General features: G+C 39.6%; 2 protein-coding genes across 2 annotated transcripts; both read left to right on the top strand.

The window, feature by feature from the left end:
• The first annotated feature begins 204 nt into the window (after positions 1-204).
• On the top strand, positions 205-1,234 carry LOC109687504 (trace amine-associated receptor 3). Its single transcript, XM_020165411.2, is given in 2 exon segments — positions 205-734; positions 736-1,234. Coding segments are annotated over 2 exon segments (1,029 nt in total).
• Positions 1,235-17,731: 16,497 nt separating this feature from the next.
• Positions 17,732-18,775, top strand: LOC109687505 (trace amine-associated receptor 4). The gene has a single exon (XM_020165412.2). It carries the CDS (start codon positions 17,732-17,734, stop codon positions 18,773-18,775), a length of 1,044 nt encoding a protein of 347 aa, XP_020021001.2.
• The last annotated feature ends 447 nt before the right edge of the window (positions 18,776-19,222 follow it).

A 19,222-nucleotide genomic window follows, 5' to 3' on the forward strand; every position in this document is an offset into this window, starting at 1 on the left:
TGTTCTAATGCAGCAGTTAACTCAGAAAACAAACACAGTAGATATAACTTTAAATATTTAAATAAATTACAATAGAAGGGAATTAATAACAGATGACTTTGAACTCCATTGTACTATTAGGAGCAGAAATTTACTGGAATCATTTTAAAGAAAGAAGAAACATTGACTCTTCCTTCTGGAAAGGAATTTGAAGTGATGAACACCATGGATCTAACTTATATTCCTGAAGACTTAACCAGCTGTCCAACGTTTGGAAATAAATCCTGTCCTCCTACCAATCGCTCTTTTCATGTCCGAGTGATCATGTATTTGGTTATGACTGGTGCCATGGTTATCACCATCTTTGGAAACCTGGTTATAATGATTTCCATATCACATTTCAAACAGCTTCATTCTCCCACAAACTTCCTGATCCTCTCCATGGCAACCACGGACTTTCTGCTGGGTTTTGTCATTATGCCCTACAGCATGGTGCGATCTGTGGAGAGCTGCTGGTATTTTGGGGATGGCTTTTGTAAATTCCATGCAAGCTTTGACATGATGTTAAGCTTGACCTCCATTTTCCACCTCTGTTGCATTGCCATTGATCGATTTTATGCTGTGTGTTACCCTTTACACTATACGACCACAATGACTATCTCCATGATCAAGCGACTGCTGGCATTCTGCTGGTCTGCCCCAGCTCTTTTTTCTTTTGGTTTAGTTCTGTCTGAGGCCAATGTTTCTGGTATGCAGTTATGAGATTCTTGTTGCTTGTTTCAACTTCTGTGCACTTACTTTCAACAAATTTTGGGGGACAATCTTGTTCACTACCTGTTTCTTTACTCCCGGCTCCATCATGGTTGGTATCTATGGCAAAATTTTTATTGTTTCCAAACAACATGCTCGAGTCATCAGTAATATGCCTGAAAACACAAAAGGGGAGGAAAAAAAAATACTCTCTAAAAAAAAAGACAGGAAAGCAGCAAAGACACTGGGTATAGTCATGGGGGTATTTCTAGCTTGCTGGTTCCCATGTTTTCTTGCTGTTTTGATTGACCCATATTTAGACTACTCCACTCCCATAATAGTACTTGATCTTTTGGTATGGCTTGGGTACTTCAACTCTACTTGCAACCCCCTCATTCATGGCTTTTTTTATCCATGGTTTCGGAAAGCACTTAAGTACATAGTGTCAGGAAAAATATTTAGCTCCCATTCAAAAACTTCGAATCTGTTTCCTGAAACACATTAATGACAATTATTACAAAAATGAACAGAACATTGAAAATGAGACTGTTGTTATTTTGCTTTCTGCAGCCTATGCCAGACATCTCAGATCACTGCAAATGTTATTTTATGAAATTTCAGCAATCTCAGTTTTATAACCTACAGAGAGCTACTTTCAACGTCTTTCACCAATTAATCACTATATTCCGCATGTATTAATAGTTAACTGTATCCAATGTATACTCACCTCTGACCGGTGGGAAAAATGTACAAAAGAGATAAAAAGTTCAGAAAAGATTGCCCTAGATTTACATCCACAAGACAATTGAAGACCAATATAAGAATAAAGACACTAGCTGGGTGTGTGACTGAGGTGGTAGAGCTCTTGCCTAGCAAGCTTGAGTCCCTGAGTTCAACCCCCAGTACTGCCAAAAGAAGAATAAAGAAACTGAAGTGCGAATGTTTTTCTTTCCTCTCTGATTCTACTTTAGGAATTGAGAAAAGGGAAGATCTTTGTGATCAGTTAGAAATTTTACTAAGACGCTTTATCCAACCTTGACATGTTCCTCTTAAATATCAGAGTTTGACTGCTCTTTTACTAGGCATGGTGGTGCACATCTGTAATCCCTACTACTTGGAATGTGGAGGCAGGATGCTCACTGTTGGGGAAAAAATGCGAGACTCTATCTTAAAAACAAAATACGAGCTCTAAGGCATGACTCAAGTGGTAGGGCGCTTGCCTAGCACCTGCGAAGTCCTAGCCGGGGTTTCTCATGGCATTTGGCTGCTGGTAAGCACCTGTAAGACACCAGTAGGTAGAAGGAGGGCAACATTAGGCAAACTGTCCATCTGGGCACCCTTTCTACCAACATACCCCAGCACTGGCTGTGTTTCTCCGGGAAAGGTCACCCAGAGTCTATACAGCCATCCACTCAGAATTCCCATAATCGTCCCCTTTCCCTGCCACTCTCTCTGGTCTAGCTGGGTGCACTGCTCTGCTGCCACGGGGTACTGGGCTGGTTTCCTTATATCAGCGGCCCACATTCACCTTTGTCAAAAGCCCCTTTATCAGACTTTCTTCCATCACCAGTTCAGTTACACCACCTGTTTCCTGTTGCACAGCTGATTAGCGAAGCTCTTCATTGCATCATTAATCGTAAAGTTTTGCTATTCCTCCCAAAGGCATCAATTTCTGAAAGCCCTTCCTCTGCCTCCACACTTGAGCACTCCCCTGAATTCTCTCCCTCTGCAGGAGCCCCTGGCCTCCCCTGCAAGTTGTCCACCCCAGGCCCCATAGGGGACTTTTCACCCTCTTCCTCCTCCACTCACATACTTCTTTTCATTTATAAGATCAGTCTGTCACTTTGAGATTTCTGGTGTCTCTGTTGTGTATAAAAAAGATTTCTCAAGATAATTTGAATTTTAAAGTTAATAACTTCACCTATAAAATAATATTGAAAAACCTAACCCTTCCTTAAAATTTTAACTTGAAACTTTTATTAACTTACACTTTATAAACATTATTTAGCTTATAAATAGAATAAGAACTTATTCTATTTATATATTTAATATCTTATGACAAATTTTAAATAGCAGTTATACCCTAATTAATTAATTTGTTAATATTTTATTTATATTTATCAAATTAAACTGTTAAATTCCCTTTTGATCATTTATTGTCAGAATACTATAATAAGCTTAAATAAGTCTTGGAAATTTACAAAAATGGTGAATATTAAGATTCTTTTTTTAATTTTAAGATTCTTAAAAATTATAACACCAATTATAAATCTAGCAAACTTCTCTTGGGCCTTCCAACTTAAAAATCACATCTAAATCTAAAATGCTTTTACATGTTAAAGTTTTCTTAAGCATTGAAAATTCTAAAAACAACAAATATACAAAGCCTTTCTAAACTGTATACAAACATACTAACATTATGGGTTTCATTTACTTTGCTATTTTTTTCTTGTTTTTAAATCAAAATGAGAAATTTTACTTACCATATACACACAATGCATTTATTAGAATGAAGATATCCTTACATTTATACTTGAAGAAGATTGGCTTTGATTGAGCATACAAGCTGGGTATGGTGGGGCACATCTGTAATCCCAGTGATGCAGGAGGCATAAGTAGGAGGGTCACGGTGCAGGCCAGCCAAGGCAAAAAATGTGGGCCCCCATCCAGGCAGTAGAGCGATTGCCTAGCAAGTGTAAGGCCCTGAGTTCAAACCTCGGTACCACCAATAATAATCATAATCATAATAAGTATAGACTGTACTCATTTTGCATCATCAGAGTTTACCCCAGATTTGTTGTTTTTCTGTGTGTAGCAGATGATTTTTCTGCCTCATTGTTGCTTAAAGAGGACAGGGTGTGAGATGTTATCTGAAACATCTCAGTGGGGCTTGCAGCTCTATGTGGTTTTTCAGTTACAAATGCCCTGTTCCTTACCTTAAACCTCATGGAAACAAAATAAAGCATTGCCCCCACAAGTACACCTTTTATTTTTATAATTACAAGTCTAAAGTTCAGCAGTCTTGGACTGGTAGGTCAGCTTCTTCACCTCTGTCCCCTACCTCATTCCTAGTGGCTTTTCCAAAATTAGCTTTGCCAAGAAGCTCCATGAGTTTCCCAGTTCAAGCTCGGGTGTATTCAGTATGTTCACTATTCTGATGGAGGCATTCCAGAGGTGGTAGACAAGGTCTGTGGATCTCTCTATTGACCACTCTTTCAAGTTCCTCTTGAGTCCTTAGAAAAAAACGCCACTCACAAAGAAAGCTCACAAGAAAAGTCTCACATCCATAGAGCAAAGTTTAATGGCAGGTCCAAACTGCCAGGCTGGCCGGGAAAAAGATGGTGTAGCCCAGAGTCTGAGGAGTGGCTTTTTTAGAAAGGGGAGGTTAAGGAAGTTAGTGCATGTGAGGTAGTCTCTGGCAGGGGTGGGGCTGTCTTACAGCCAGGAATTTTTGTTAAGGGGCAGGGCTGCCATTTTGGCTGATTCACAAAATGGTGACATTATTGTTCTATCATTCCCCCATTTTTTTTTTTAATAATGATGGGGGTAGGGGCTGAGGATCAGGAATTGGGGTGAAGCATCGATCTCTTTAGCTACTTCCTGCTGATAGGGGGCATTGTATGGGGCAGGATCCTCAGGCTCCTGTGTCCTGGTGGGGTCCCTCATAGCAGTCCTCTGGATGGTTTTGGAGAGGTTGGTGTCCCTGGAGGTACAACTGGTTAAATTTTTGATTAGCAAGAGCAGACATGCAGTATGACACAAGGGAGAAAGCTTAAGAATAGGAGAGCAAGAAACATAGGCATTAGGATGGGCATTGGCCAGGAGAACCACTGTGAGATGTTCTTCCCTAGGCAATTTCAAGAGTCCTCCAATTCCCTTCTCCATTTTTCTTACTGTTCCTTGAAAGGTGTCACTACTGTGGGATCCCATTGAGCTTGACAGCAGTGAGTGTCATGAGAATGACCAGATGAGGGCTGGTCCATTGAAGTCCTAATGGAGAGGGTAAAAGATCCTTTAAGAGAACAAGATGCCCTGGTTTAAAAGAAATTGTTATAGGGTGGGGCAGGATCTGGTCTGCATGCTCTCTGAGAAGTTCCCTGAGAAGGCAGATAGTCAGCCAGAGGAGCAGAGTCTGTTGGAGGCAAGTTTTCTAAAAGAAATGGGTGGCCATGCATTATTTAAGACCCAAATTAGGAATATTAGGAGGAGCACAAAAAGTTGTCTGCTAAGGGACTGCATACCTAGGTATCTAAATTCTGCAAAATCTTGTAACTCCCAGGAAAGCTGTAAGCTGCTTATGGTATGGGGGAGGGGTGGAAATGGAGGATTGGGTTGATTTACTCATGACTCATTGAGTGAGTCTGTCCCTTTAAGAACACACCTAGGTAGGTGACCTGAGGGAGACATAATTGAGCCTTCTCCTTGGAGACTTTGCATTCCCAGAGGCCAGAAAGTTTTAAAAGGGACTCAGTTGCACTGCAGAAAAGGGGTTCTGTGGCTCTGCATTGAAGAAGGGTGGCCTCTGGGTAGTGCCAATCTAATAAGTCTCTGGTTAGTGCCTGTCCACAAAGATGAGGGCTGTCTTTAAATTCCTGTGGCAAAACTGACCAGGTTAGATGCTGTGAAGCATTTATGGGAACTTTAAAGGCAAATAGAGGCTGACTGTCAGGATTTAGGTTAAATGTAACACTTTTGGATAAAAGAGAGATTTAGCTCATCATTTTACATAAACAGACACTTTTAACTCTATTAATGTTTTTATAATATTTAGATAAAATCTAGACACCGCATACAGTTATAAGGTGGTCATTTAAGATACACGAGCAAATACATAAATGAACTCTGATTTAGTAGTACTTAAAGTTTGACAAGATCAACAGAAAGCACAAATAATTTCTTTGATAAAATCTTTTTCTGTAACGGTTTTTTGTAGATGTTACTCAGAGCAGAACAATATTAAGATAACCTTGTTATTTTATAGACATAGAGAATTTGATTTTAGTTTGACATGACCCTAAAAGCCTTTTAAGCAACTCTTAAATTATACTCAACTTTGACTTTATTACACATTGAAGCTTTTTATACACTTTTGAAACTTACTTAGACATTTATATAACATACTAAACCCTTTTTTATAAAATCCTTTCTCATCTAAAAACATTTCTTTTTCCTTTAACTTGTCAGAAAATACATTCACTATCTATCTATATCCTTTCCAGTTGTTTACTTTGTAACTTGTATTTTTAAATTAACTTTCATAAAAATTTTAAATTTATTATATGGGCTGGAGTAACTAATTAGTAGTCCTTGTTGTTTTAAGGAATTGATGATAGGCATAAGTTCCTTCAGGCTTGAGGGGATATTGTTTTGGGTGTGGAAACTGTGAGGGATTTTTGAGTTTTATTTGAATAGGGAAGGCCATCCTGGCTCATCCTACACTCATCTCATCAGTCCACACTGTGGAATCTATTTGTTCCTGAAGGAGGGGGCAGCAAAGATAGCTGCCTGGGGGGAGGAGAACTTGAGCTTTTAATTGAGATAGTAAATCCCATCCCAGCAGGGACATTGGAGTTTTAGGTACTATGAGGAAAGAGTGACAGAAGAGGAGGTCTCCCCAAGAGCAGGCCAGAGGCTGGGTAAACTAGTGCTCTAGGGGCTTGCCAGATTTGCCCCGAACGATAATTTTGTCATTGGACTGGGGACCAGGAGAAAAGGGTAAAACAGAGAAACGGGCTCCACTGTCTAGGAGGAAAATGACCTTTCACTTCTCTACCATTATGACTACCTGAGGCTCCTCAATATCGATATTAATAAGTGGGGAATGGACAGGAGGCCGGGACCCATAAAGCCATAGGAGGTGGCACCTCACCTTCCATCTGGAGACAGGGGCACTTAGACCTCCAGTGGTTACCTTTGCAGAGAGGGCAGGGTCCTGGTTGGGGGTGGGGCTGTCTCCTAGGCTGTTCCCCCTTAAACATTCTCTGCAGAAGTGCCCCTACTGTCCACCATGGTAGCAAACTCAAGATGCAGGCCCCAGTTGGGTGGGGGCAGCAATGAGGTCATGCCTCTTATCGTTCTCTCTGTTAGTATGGTCCCAGAAAACAGACATAGCTATAAATACAGACATGGCTAGCTGTATTACTTGGCTGAAGGACTTTTCCCTTCAGCCACAGTCTTTGAGTGTTTTTATGAATATCTGGGGCTGACTATTAGAAATTTATCTTTGAGGAGAACCTATCTCACCTGTGACTCTGGGTCCATCATGGTATGTTTTCTGATAGCCTCCTTACGATGTTGTAGAAAGGTAAGGGGATTTTCTTCATGGCACTGCTGTAAAGTAAAGTTGTTATTTTACATTGATACCTGACACTCTAGAGAGCAGGTCTCTGAACTGTTCTGGGCCTCAGTTTCCTCACTTGAAGAATGAGGGATCTGGTCTATGTTAAACTACTTTCTTCCAATATGAGATGGCTGAAGTGACATTAATGCCATTTATCTTCTTTATCATTTTTTTTTATTTAGTAATGCTGGGGAATTGAACCCAGGGCTTTGCACATGCTGGGCAGACATTCTCCCATTGAGCTACTTCCTCAGCCCCAAATATTTTTTTTTCTTTTCTTTACTTTGGCTGTACTGGGCTTGAACTCAGGACTTTATGCTTGTAAAGCTGCACTCTACTGCTTGAGCCTTATAATCATTTCCAACCTGAGTGGCCTGGGCCCAAATCCATTGCTTTTCTAATGAGATAAGAGTCTGGTCTAGTAGAAGCATAATATCCTTTCATGTCAGTTGAAAGGTTTGAATCACAGAGATCAAGGCTTGAATGTATTTGTCTGAGCATCAGGACAGCTGTTTAGATATTTTTAAATTTCCCTTAGATCTGGTAGCTGGAAGGGGACATAGACTTGCCCTTCTTCCTACCATTACCTGTTGAAGGGGGAAACACCCATTAGGACATTTTGAATATTGGGGTGGCTTAGAAGGTAGGGCAGAGGGTGGGGCAGTAGGGGTGGACCTTGTCATTGATAAGGGGCTTTTCTGGTTATCCTTTCCATGTTTATCCTGTGGTTTACAAAGAATGGCCAGTGTTTGAGTATCCAAATAGTAATTGTGGAGCCAATCTGAGATGAAAGAAAATTTGTATGGGGACCTTAGTTTACTTTTTTCCTTTTATAGAAAAGGTCTAATTGGAGTATGGTATTGTAATTTAAGGAACCCTGTGAAGGCCACTTCTCTTAGTCACCAAAGGCATACTGAGGCCATGCCTCAATACAAAGCTTCCAACATCTACCAGCCAGAAGACTGGAAGGTGCAGGTCCCACCTAGAAAGAACAAAACACTAGGATCCTGTCTTTTAGCTAACAGTAGGCAGCCTCTTTAATAAAGGCTACTTTTTTAACAAAGAAATAAATCATTTGTAAAGTTAGAGAAGGGCATTTAGAGGGCATCCTGGCCAATAACAGTACCATATGAGATAACTAGTGTTAATATTTGGAGGGAAAATTTTTTGTTGAGGCCAAAGGTATAGAAAATTTTAAATGAGAAGTTTAGAGACCACAGTAATGTCTATTTTGTTATTTCTGGAACTATAACCTTTAGCTAACAATTGGCTTACAAAGGCTGGGTCTGATGCCCTGAGGTGTGAGGTGGGGCTAGGAGCAGGGCTTCTGCAAGGTGCCACTTCCTCCACACACACCTGAGACAAATGCCTAGGCCTGATCCTGTGGCCTGTCACCCCTCCCCCCTTTCTGTGTGCTCTACACGTTTATTCTAGGGGAAGTGGTGGCAGGCCACAGCCACTGCCACGTGTGGCTGGTGGCCCAGGATGTTCTGGGTCCTCTCTATGGATTTTCTTAGCTATGGCAGGCGTTTTTGCTGTGTCCAGGAGCTGGCATCCTGTGCACAGGTGCACCTGTTTGCTTTCCCTCCTCCCCTTGTGGGGTCAGAGTTAGGGTATGAGCGTGGCAGCCGCAGGTTTTTGTAAGTGCTTTTGCCTAGTGGCTGATTTAAAGTTACTTTAGACTGAGAGGCCTGGCATACTAGTTGGAATAACTTAAGTCATAAGGTACCATGCTACAGGTTTTTCATGGGAGGCAGGGTCCCAGTAAGCCCAGGGAGGGGAAGACAAACAGAGACAAAGGACATGTGGTGAGACCATGGAGGAGGCAGAAGAGGTGTCCTGACATCTTAGGTAGGGAGGGGAAGGCAGAGCCTGGAGGCTTGACACACACTTAAGGGATTAGCCATCACCTGTGTCTCTAGGTCGCTCCCACTGACTGTTACTGGAACACTTTCAGCAGAATGAAACTTTCATTCTCTGGTTGCTGTCTCAGGAAAAAGGGACATTAAACAGGGGGTAAAAGAGAAGCAGTCATCAGATAATCAAACAGGGCTCCCACAACATAGCATGAGGCATATCTGAATAAACCCCGGGCTTGGTCTCAGCCCACAGAGAGGGAGCATGAGCTCCCCAGAGCCGGAATCACCATGAGGCCAGAGTTGGTAGGGAGTGGCTGTTTTAACTCCATGATAGGAAGAGGCAGGCAGCGTGAGCAGCATAAGAAGTCTGCTTACATGGGGAAGAAGGAGGTTCAGGAGAGGATTTGGCTCATTTCGAAGCTGATTTAGAGGCAACAGAACCTGTTGGGGAACAGGGAGTACAGAGGGAGGGTTTGGTGCAGAGATAGGGAAAGGATTAGATGTAGGAAAATTCCTTCCATTTACCAGCATGCTCACAGAGTTGTATAAATTCCTTAAAATATTAGGACTGAAGGTGCCATTCAGTGCCATTTGGAGGCATTGTCTAATGGGTATTGGAGCCAGGCCTGATCACAAAGTAAAATGAACTTTTGTGGCTTAAGATCAGGAATTAGGCAGAGAGGCCCAAGGTTGGCCAGGAGACATCCCAATGGGGAGTCTGAAGGAATTTGGGATGGTCCAACTCCCATGGTGAGGCCTGACCTGAGGAGAGATATGGCAGGCGTCCCCGAAATATCAGGTCCTCAGGAGAGAGAGAGAGCAATGTGGAAAACAACCTCCAGAAGGAACGTCTTCACTATCAGGGGGTCCACAGTCCCTAGTGGGGAACCCGGTTCCCAGGGATGAGAGTGAGCTATGACCTAGCACTAGGGTTTCCAGGGAAATGAGAGAGAGACCACAGCTCAGCATGCAAGGAGGACTCACCAAGAGGACCTTGAGGGAAGATTGGCCAGTGGTGGATGGCAGTTGGAGGCACGCTGGAGCAGAGGAACTTCCCTGTGAGCTAGTGAGAGAGTGCCTTTTTCTAGGACTGGGGGTCCCGGTAAAGCAGCTGGGATCCTGGAGGAAGGGAATGGGAGTTGAGAGAGAAAGAGAGAGAGAGAGTGGGATGGGGTGGGGGAAGCTGGGAGAGCAAGGTCAGTGCCGGGAGCTCAACCCCATCCAAGTCATGGCACCAAATGTTAGGAAAAACACCACTCACAAAGAAAGCTCACAAGAAAAATCTCACGTCCACAGAGCAAAGTTTAATGGCAGGCCCAAACTGCCAGGCTGGTCAGGAAAAAGATGGCACAGCCCAGAGTCTGGGTGAGGAGTGGCTTTTATAGAAGGGGGAAGTTAAGGAAGTTAGCGCGTGCATGGTAATCTCTGGCAGGGGTGGGGCTGTCTTACAGTGAGGGAATTTCTGTTAAGGGGCAGGGGCTGTCATTTTGGCTGATTCACAAAGTGGCGACATTATTACTCTATCAGTCCTGATAGCCCTCTTCTTCCAATGGTGGCAGACCTGTTGGGGCTGATCTGAGGAGGCCTTCCATATCTGACTGGTGTGTCTTTAAGTAAAACCAACACAGAACAGGTGAAGAAAACAGCCATTGGCATTCTTGACCTTGACATGGGTTGTAAACATGGTGTGCCATTTTTTGATCAGGTAACACATTTTGTCATGGGTAAGAGTCAAGTTGTGAGAGTCAGGCAATTCTTGCCACGAGCATCTCAATAATGAACTTAAAATTTCTAAGTATGACTTTCTCATTCTGCTGATCAAGGCTCACTTTGAAAATGTAACCCTTCAGGCCATCTGATGCAATTTTGGTCCCTTGAGTTTGTGACTAGAGTTTGCCAATATTCCTTATAACATAGCAGGTGCTTTTGCATCATACCAGTCTTCCTTAGAAAATGGATCAACCTTTTTCTTCTTGGTTCTCTTTTTGCCATGTAAATCTCAGAGCTTCAAGAGGTCCTGTGACTTTACTTGAATTTGTCATTTCTATACCAATGCAGAGCCTTCAGAGACATAATGAGAAGGGTTGTTTAGATCCTCTCTGTAACTAAAATAGTTTTAAGTTACATTAAATTTGTTTCGTTAAAACAAATAAAAATAAAATAAAGAAAACATTGCAAATTGCAATTCAGTTTTAAAACTGTTAATACATACATAGCAAAATTTTAAAAGGAACCATATCTAAACACTATAAAGAAAATCTCCATATAATCTTTGTTTGTGATTCTTGTAGACATCTCTCTCAGAGGCAGACACTTCTTACTGGTACATTGGAAACCCCAAAATAGCCACAAACAATTGTGTATGTATGCATTGCTCTCATACTCTTTAAAAATGGCAAATTGCTGTTCAAGTTGCTTTTCATTTGGTTGTTTCATGTGGAGCTATGTATAGCAGATTTGTTCTGTGTCAGTAAACATAGGGCTGCCTGATTTTTTGTGAAGTCTTCCAAACATTCCATTATTTACTATCATGTTTTATTTAACCAGAGCCCTATAGTTTTTGATATTTTGTTATAACAAAAAATGTTGCAACAAATACTTATGTACATATTTCTTCATGGGATTGTATCAGTCAACACCTTAGTAATTTGATTTTTGAAATTTATTTTACTACATTTCAGTCATTATGTCACTGCTCCTTCTGTGATTGTACATAATTCTTGATGTCTACCAAGAAGACAATGATAAATAAGGCAAAAGCAAGATATAAACAAAATGATAAACTAGAAGGAAGCCCTGTAATCTAGAAATTTGCATCCTGGTGGAGCTAAATCAAACCCATAGATAAACGAACACATTTTGCAAGACTTTTGACCAATGAATTATAATAAAATTGGCCCAAGTCATTCAATTTTGTATTTAATTCAGATCCATTTGACATTGGTTGCAAACAATATTATTAAAATTCAAGTGTTCAATTTATGAGTACCCATTGATGTTGTGTGAGAATATTTTTTGAAATATTTGCTAATAACTTTATTCTTTTACTAATTTATATTACTTCATTGTTATTTCTTTCATTTTATTTTATTCTTATTAATACTTTACTCTTCACTTTTCGTTTTTTTTTATTTTCCTTAGGGAATGAGCAACTGAAAGCAGGTTACTAGATGCTAAATCCAAAAGTGTGTTCAGGTTGAATTTTCTTTATCCAAAATGTTTGGGGTGACAAATGATTCAGATTTTGGAAAATTTGCATATGCATAATGATATATTTAGGGAAAGTTCCAAAGTCCAAACATAAACATTATTTATGTCTCATATAAACCATATTCATATAACCTGAAGGTCACATCATACAGTGTTCTTGGTGTGTCTCTGTTTTGACTGCAACCACTGCATGATATCAGGTGTGGAATTTTCCACTTGTGGCACAGGTCAGTGCTTAAAAGTTTTTTGATTTTGAAACATTTCAAATTTCAGATTAGGGATGTTCAAACTTATGACTGTTTTTCCTTTTGCAAATTAATCACTTTTTGTTCTTACTTTCAGAAATAATTAAGACCTGGGATGACAAAAGTCATGTTGTGCTGCAAGAAGCCCCAGCAGAGCTGTCAGAGCAGCTCATTGTGGTGGTTGTGGGGGAAAGCTGGGGTCCCACTGTGGCAGTCCAGAACTTGCACTTTGTCAGGTTAAAGTACACTGAGGAGTCATTTTCATGCTAAATTATTTTGTTTTGTCAAGCACCATTGCAACATTTGAATTCCTTCTTGGGCCAAACAAAGCTACTAATAGATCTTCAAGGAAGATATACGATGTTTCAATTATTGTTCAATTGTAAATAACAACAAACCAGCTCTTTCTGTAAAATATTTTATGCTATGATAATAATAATAATACTATAATAATAACTACTACACTACTAATAATTCACCTCTATGGAGGGCTTTTTCCAAACCTCCAAGGGACCAGCGGTGTTCTGGTCACATCCTCATTTCAGAAACCTGAGAACCCATTCTGAGGGTCTCCTGCTTCATGCTTCTGTGTTCTGATAATCCCACCACCATCCTTGTTTTTCATCCCTAAAATGTAGAAGGCAGTCCTATTAGTGTCTTTTAACCTTACTATTTTTGTTTTCTTCTGCTTTTGCCTTTTAAGCCCTCCAGCATCTCTTACAACAAAGTCTTAAAATTAACTTCTTTCTATTAAAATAGCAGTTTTTCAGACTGCATCCTGACTGAAGCAATCAAAATTTGCAAAAATATACTATAAGCTTAATGTATTATCTATCTGGGAAGAAGTTTGGAAAGACATGTCTTGTCATACAGATGGGCATGAAAAGAAAACTCAGAATCTTCCAACCATCCTCAACCTCCAAAGTGTCAAATTTTTTGAAGAACATCCTCCAGAATGCAATGAAATTAGTTCTTAACAAGTTGATTTAAATATGAGTAACTTAGTTCTGTTTCTTATAAATACTTAAGCTTTGATGTTCTCTAAAACAGTAGGTATTTAAATATGATTATTTTGTAGTCTTGACAAATGATAAAATGATTGATGAAAATTACTGAAGCTTGTGTACAAAACCTGTGGCACTAATGCAAACACTTTCCTCAGTGGTCATGAAAACATCCACATGGTAACAGAAGTTACCACTTTTTATCTGTTTTACTTTTTGTTGTAGTGCCTGGGATCAAATTCAGGGCCTTGAGCATGCTGGGCAAAGGCTCTACCACTGAGCTGTATCCCCAAACCCTCATTTGTTGTAGTCGTTGTTTGTTTGCTTGTTTGTTTGTTTTGCCCAGCCTGGGATCTATTTCCTGGGCTCCTGTAATGATCCTCTTGCCTCAACCTCTGAGTGCCAAGACTTTGCTACCAGACTCAGCTTCATTCTGAAACATTTTTGTGTTTGTGTTTTGTCTTTTCTAGGGCCTTTATTTGGAAAGTTATCAACCTAAAAATTTGAGGTGTGAAGAAATGTTCCTATCTCATACATGGCAGCAACAGGAGGCATCAATGAATCAGTTCTTTACTAGGATTCAAAGAATTCACTGGTTGAAAGCATTATTGAGCAAGTATCAATAATGAATATTTATCAATCAGTGAATATTTGTTGGATTTGAACTAAATGTTCTCCTTTCCTTCTTCTTCTCTCTAGTCCCCCTACCCTTCCTGCTCTCCTCCATTCCTCTTCATTTTTTCGTTCTTCTTCACCTGTGTGAGACCAGTCCATGTTGTCTCTCTGAGCTCACAGCAATGAGAACACAAAACTAATTTGCTCTCTGGAACCAATCCTCTGGTGACTGACTGTGATCTCTCTGTTGGCAGCATACTGAATGAAGGTTGTGAAAGGATACACCTGTCAAAAGCAGGATAGGGTGGTAGCGTGAAGAGGATACTTTGTGCTTAAATACTCAGAGCACAGGACGAACCTGTCAGGAGCCTTCCTCCAGGAGCATGGGCCTACCTGTGTGTTCTGGAGGGAAATTCCTGGGGAGTAGAGGATGGAGTGAGGCGAGAACAATCTCATTTATGTAGCAAGAGACCTTGGCACACCAGGTAACTTCAAGGATTTTAACTCTAAATTACCTAATTTGAAAAACAAATTCTGGTAAATCAAAGGTGACTATATTAGGATAGAAAAAAAAATCAGACCGATACTTTTTGTTTGTTGATTTGTTTGGGTTTTTTGCACATAGCAAGAAATTATAATAATGATATATAAAAATAAATATGGTTCATTTTTCAAATTCACTGAGATCCTAAAGAAACAATGCTGGGGAGACATGATGCAGGACTTTCTTAATCTGTTTCATAAATAGTTTCCCTTACCTAAGAAACTACTGCATGGGTGAGAGATATCTAAGTCAGATAAAATCATTATTTTTGCACAGAGAGTCTCAAAGGTGGCATGTTCAGCATATGTGAGAAAAAATGTGCTTCATAAAGCAGGCGTGATGTGAATTCTGTTTTTTCATTCATTTACAATACATTATTAGGTTGTTGGATATTCTCTCTTTATTTGAGGGAAATACATACACTCTGATATATTTTTGGTATTTAACACTCAAGCAAGAATTCTGATGTCATTCCTCTTTCATTTAGTTTCCTTGGAATTCTGGAGATTTAGATTTTCAAAACTGTCATTTCAGAGTCCTTTTGTCTGTTCCATTACTCTGTAATCTTTTCCTTAAAACAGCCAAATCTGAGCTATGAAATTCTTGTTCCTCTCCAGAGTTGCTAGCAAATGTTCCTTTCTATCCCACGGAAGAACAATAGGGACCTACGCTTTGCTGGGTAACTCTGCAATGTTGTAATTAATTTAGTCCTTTCCTGCTGACACTTGGGGAAATGTTATTGGTAAAAAGTGAAAGGAGGTAAAACAACATTTCATGGTAAAAGTGAGATACACCATAAAAAGTTTCACTCATTAAAAAATTACTGTGCAGCTCTTTTTTTTGAAGGTGGTTCTCAAAGAAAAGGGATTCCTATTCTGTCAAGTATTAAAATAGCAAACAAAACCTCAACTCTATTCACTTTCATAACAATTTTCTTTCAACAAAGCAGCAGGCCAGCAGTCAGACTTGCATTTGGTTACTTGTTTTTATAATTTTTGACTAAAAGCTTAAAATGGGAGTTTAATATAAGTCTTATCTTTGACAGTATGTTAACTATTCACCCATGCAGTAATTTTAAAACAAATGTGTATGTTTTACTCCATCTTCTTGTCTTATTCTAACACTTAGTTGTTTAAATAGTTCCCTAATATATAACCATGCAACAGGAGCATGAGAGAGCACTGTTAATTTCTGGAAATGATTCATTCCATGTTTTTTAAAAATGAGGGCTGGGATGTAGGTTACTGGTAGAGAGCACTTGCCTAGCATGCACAAGACTCTGGGTTTGATCCCTAGCAACACACATGCACACACACACACACACTTCACTTTACAAATCTAAAAAGTTAAATTATATCAGTTATTTGAGGGATTGGGTCTTTCAAAATTGAAATTTAAAACTTTCATAATGATACAAAAATGTATTGGAAGGTGAACCCTTTTATTTGGGGGAGATGCAATTTCTATAGATATGGTGGCAAATGCTTAAGTAATTTGTGGAAATTGTTAGTTATCTTTAAAGATATTTCTAAAAGAGAATTTTGAAAGGAATTAAAGAATTATTTAAAACACAACAGCAAAGATGGTAAAAGAATAGTTAATTTATGAAGAAAGATAATTAGGTATTTGAGACTGAATTATTTTCAGTCTCTTAGAGCATAGAATCCAAAGTGATAAGTAATCAAGTAATTTGTGTTTATGTATTTTGATTGGTAATCTGCATTTTAAAAAGGAGCTGCATATATCTTAATCTTTATTATTTATTTCCTTGTGGCTTAGTTTCACAAGTCCAATTTAATTGCACAATGTTTTGGTTGATACAATTAAAAATTATGTTAAGAATAATTCTAGATTAAGAAATTTAATTTAATTTAAGAAATTAAATGACTAAATCCAGAGCAAATAAAATGTACCAGAATAATAAGATTTCAAAGAATAGGCAGCATTAGAAATAATTGCAGAGCTATTGTGGCCAATGATGGAAATTCTGTTTTCAGAGGTGCTTGTATTCTCATTACTGTCTTTTTCATGTTAATCTGGTGAGGTCCTGATTGTGGGTTCATTTCCTCAATAGGCCAGTGGGTTTTAATCTATTCTTAGGCCAAAGTTCATCTCCTCAACCTGGCTTCAGATCTCACACATGTTTGCCATTGGCTGTCAGAATTACACATCCATACTGGGCACTGAAAAACAAATCAAGCCCATGTCATACAATAGGTGAGTCAATCCCACTATTTTCACATTATAAAGGTAATAGCAAAGGAGACAAAAATCACAAATAATAAGCGCTCCTATATGTCAAATGATATGTTGCCAATGTAAGACTTGAAATCTGTGCTGAAAAGGTCCTCAGAATGAACTTGAATTCATGAATACAGCTGCTAAATGAAAGCAGATAATCTGTGAAACATATAGAATCTATTATTCGAATCACTTTTCCCTTTTTGGGGACATTATTCACGCACAATTCTATAATCCTTAGTCTATCTTTAGCTTGCCATAATATTTCCCTAAATTCTAAAAGCTATTGTTCTTCATATTGGAGAAAGAAATCTTTTCTTAACTAAATAATATATCATAAGTGGAAGAAGCAAAAGCATTTGTAATTGCCCACAGAGAAGTTTTAGGTGAAAAAGCCACACGATTTTCAGATTATAATTATTGTTTAAGCTAAACATTAAATTAAAGGCCCACAGCACTTGAGAGGCTTTTACCCAGAAAATTGGTTAAGTGGAGACAAGAAAAATTCCAGATCTGCTTATGGATTAGGAATCTGAGTCAGGGCAACACATTAGTGTAAGGGGAATATGCATCCACCTGTGCTACTTGGATGTTGGATGACAGAACATCAGTCTGGTCTTCCTCAGTCTCTTTCTACTCAAGAAGTGCATCTTGGACTAACAACATTTGCCTCCCCTGAGAAATGGTGAGAAATCCAGACCCTCAGCATCTGCCCCAGAATCAGAATCTGTGCTTTAGAAAGACACCTAGGTGATCCATACACACATGGTTTGGGGAGCAGCACTTAGTGTGGAGTTCAACTTGGACAGGAAATGCAGGTTAGCTGGGCCACTACAGATAATTGTCCTACCAACGATTTTTATTGTTTTTCTTCTTTCTTTCACAGAAAGGAAAGGAACGCAACACTTTTGAAAAGGAACCATAGTATCCACAGGACAAAGACAATGAACTCACCTGACCTTTGGAATCCTCCAGAAGTACAATACTGCTTTGCTCTAGTTAACAATTCATGTCCCAAAAAAGAAAGGTCTGTGCTGACTGTCGTCACCTTGTACATGATCATGACCAGTGTGATAGTGATGACAATGCTGGGCAACATGGTTGTGATCATTTCCATCGCCCACTTCAAGCAGCTCCACTCCCCAACTAACCTCTTGATCCTCTCCATGGCCACCACAGACTTCTTGCTGAGCTGTGTGGTCATGCCCTTCAGTATGATCAGGTCCATTGAGTCCTGCTGGTATTTTGGAGACCTCTTTTGCAAAGTGCACAGCTGCTGTGACATCATGCTCTGCACCACCTCTATTTTTCACCTCTGCTTCATCTCAGTTGACCGCTACTATGCTGTTTGTGACCCTTTGCACTATGTCACCAAAATTACCATCTCTGTCATAGAGGTCTTCCTACTGGTCAGTTGGTCCATTCCCATCTTTTTTGCATTTGGCCTGGTATTCCCAGAATTAAACATAATTGGTGCAGAAGATTTTGTTGCAGCCGTTGACTGTACAGGTTTGTGTGTGTTGATATTTAACAAACTCTGGGGGGTGCTAGCCTCCTTTATAGCTTTCTTTTTACCTGGGACAGTTATGGTGGGGATTTACATACACATTTTCACAATAGCCAGGAAGCATGCTAAGCAAATTGGTATAGGTCCTAAGATGAAACAGGCTGGCTCAGAAAGCAAAATGAAGACAACATCCAAAAAAGAAAGCAAGGCCACTAAAACTTTAAGCATAGTCATGGGAGTATTTGTATTGTGTTGGCTGCCCTTTTTTGTCCTGACAATCACAGACCCTTTCATTAATTTTTCAGCCCCTGAAGATTTGTATAATATCTTCCTCTGGCTGGGATATTTCAATTCCACTTTCAACCCCATCATATATGGCATGTTTTATCCTTGGTTTCGCAGGGCATTAAGGATGCTAGTCACAGGAATGATCTTTCGCCCTGATTCTTCCACCTTAAGCCTGTTTTCTTCACACCCTTAGGCAATGAGATTCTTTTTTAAGAGGAAATCTTGGTTTCTCTTTTTCCTCAAAGACAGAGGCATGGACTTACTAACTGAGGAAATTCTTCCAGATGGTATAACAGATACCTACATATGAGCAATGGGTTGAGTTTTGTTGGTGTGCCACAGCTACCAAAATGGTTTATGCCTGAGCTTCTTTCTAGGAAGGCACCTCCAACAAAAACAAACTCTTTTCAAGTCTTCCTGCTTCCTTCCAATATTTGATAAAATTGAGCTATAATTAAATGAGAAGAATAAGTAAAGAAAGAATTTAGGAAAGACTCTTTTTTCCTCCCACTATACACTTTTGAAGTGGGAATACAGGCATCCTTTGAGTTTACATACAGGGATGTGTCTATGTTGTGTGTGTGTGTGTGTGTGTGTGTGTGTACATGTATGCATGTACTAATTATCCACCAAGACTGAA

The sequence above is a fragment of the Castor canadensis genome, chromosome 1 (genome assembly GCF_047511655.1).
Source record: "Castor canadensis chromosome 1, mCasCan1.hap1v2, whole genome shotgun sequence".
Classification (NCBI taxonomy): domain Eukaryota; kingdom Metazoa; phylum Chordata; class Mammalia; order Rodentia; family Castoridae; genus Castor; species Castor canadensis.

Excerpts from the sequence above, each read along its gene's own strand:
- LOC109687505 (XM_020165412.2), top strand. The coding sequence starts at position 17,732 with ATGAACTCACCTGACCTTTGGAATCCTCCAGAAGTACAATACTGCTTT.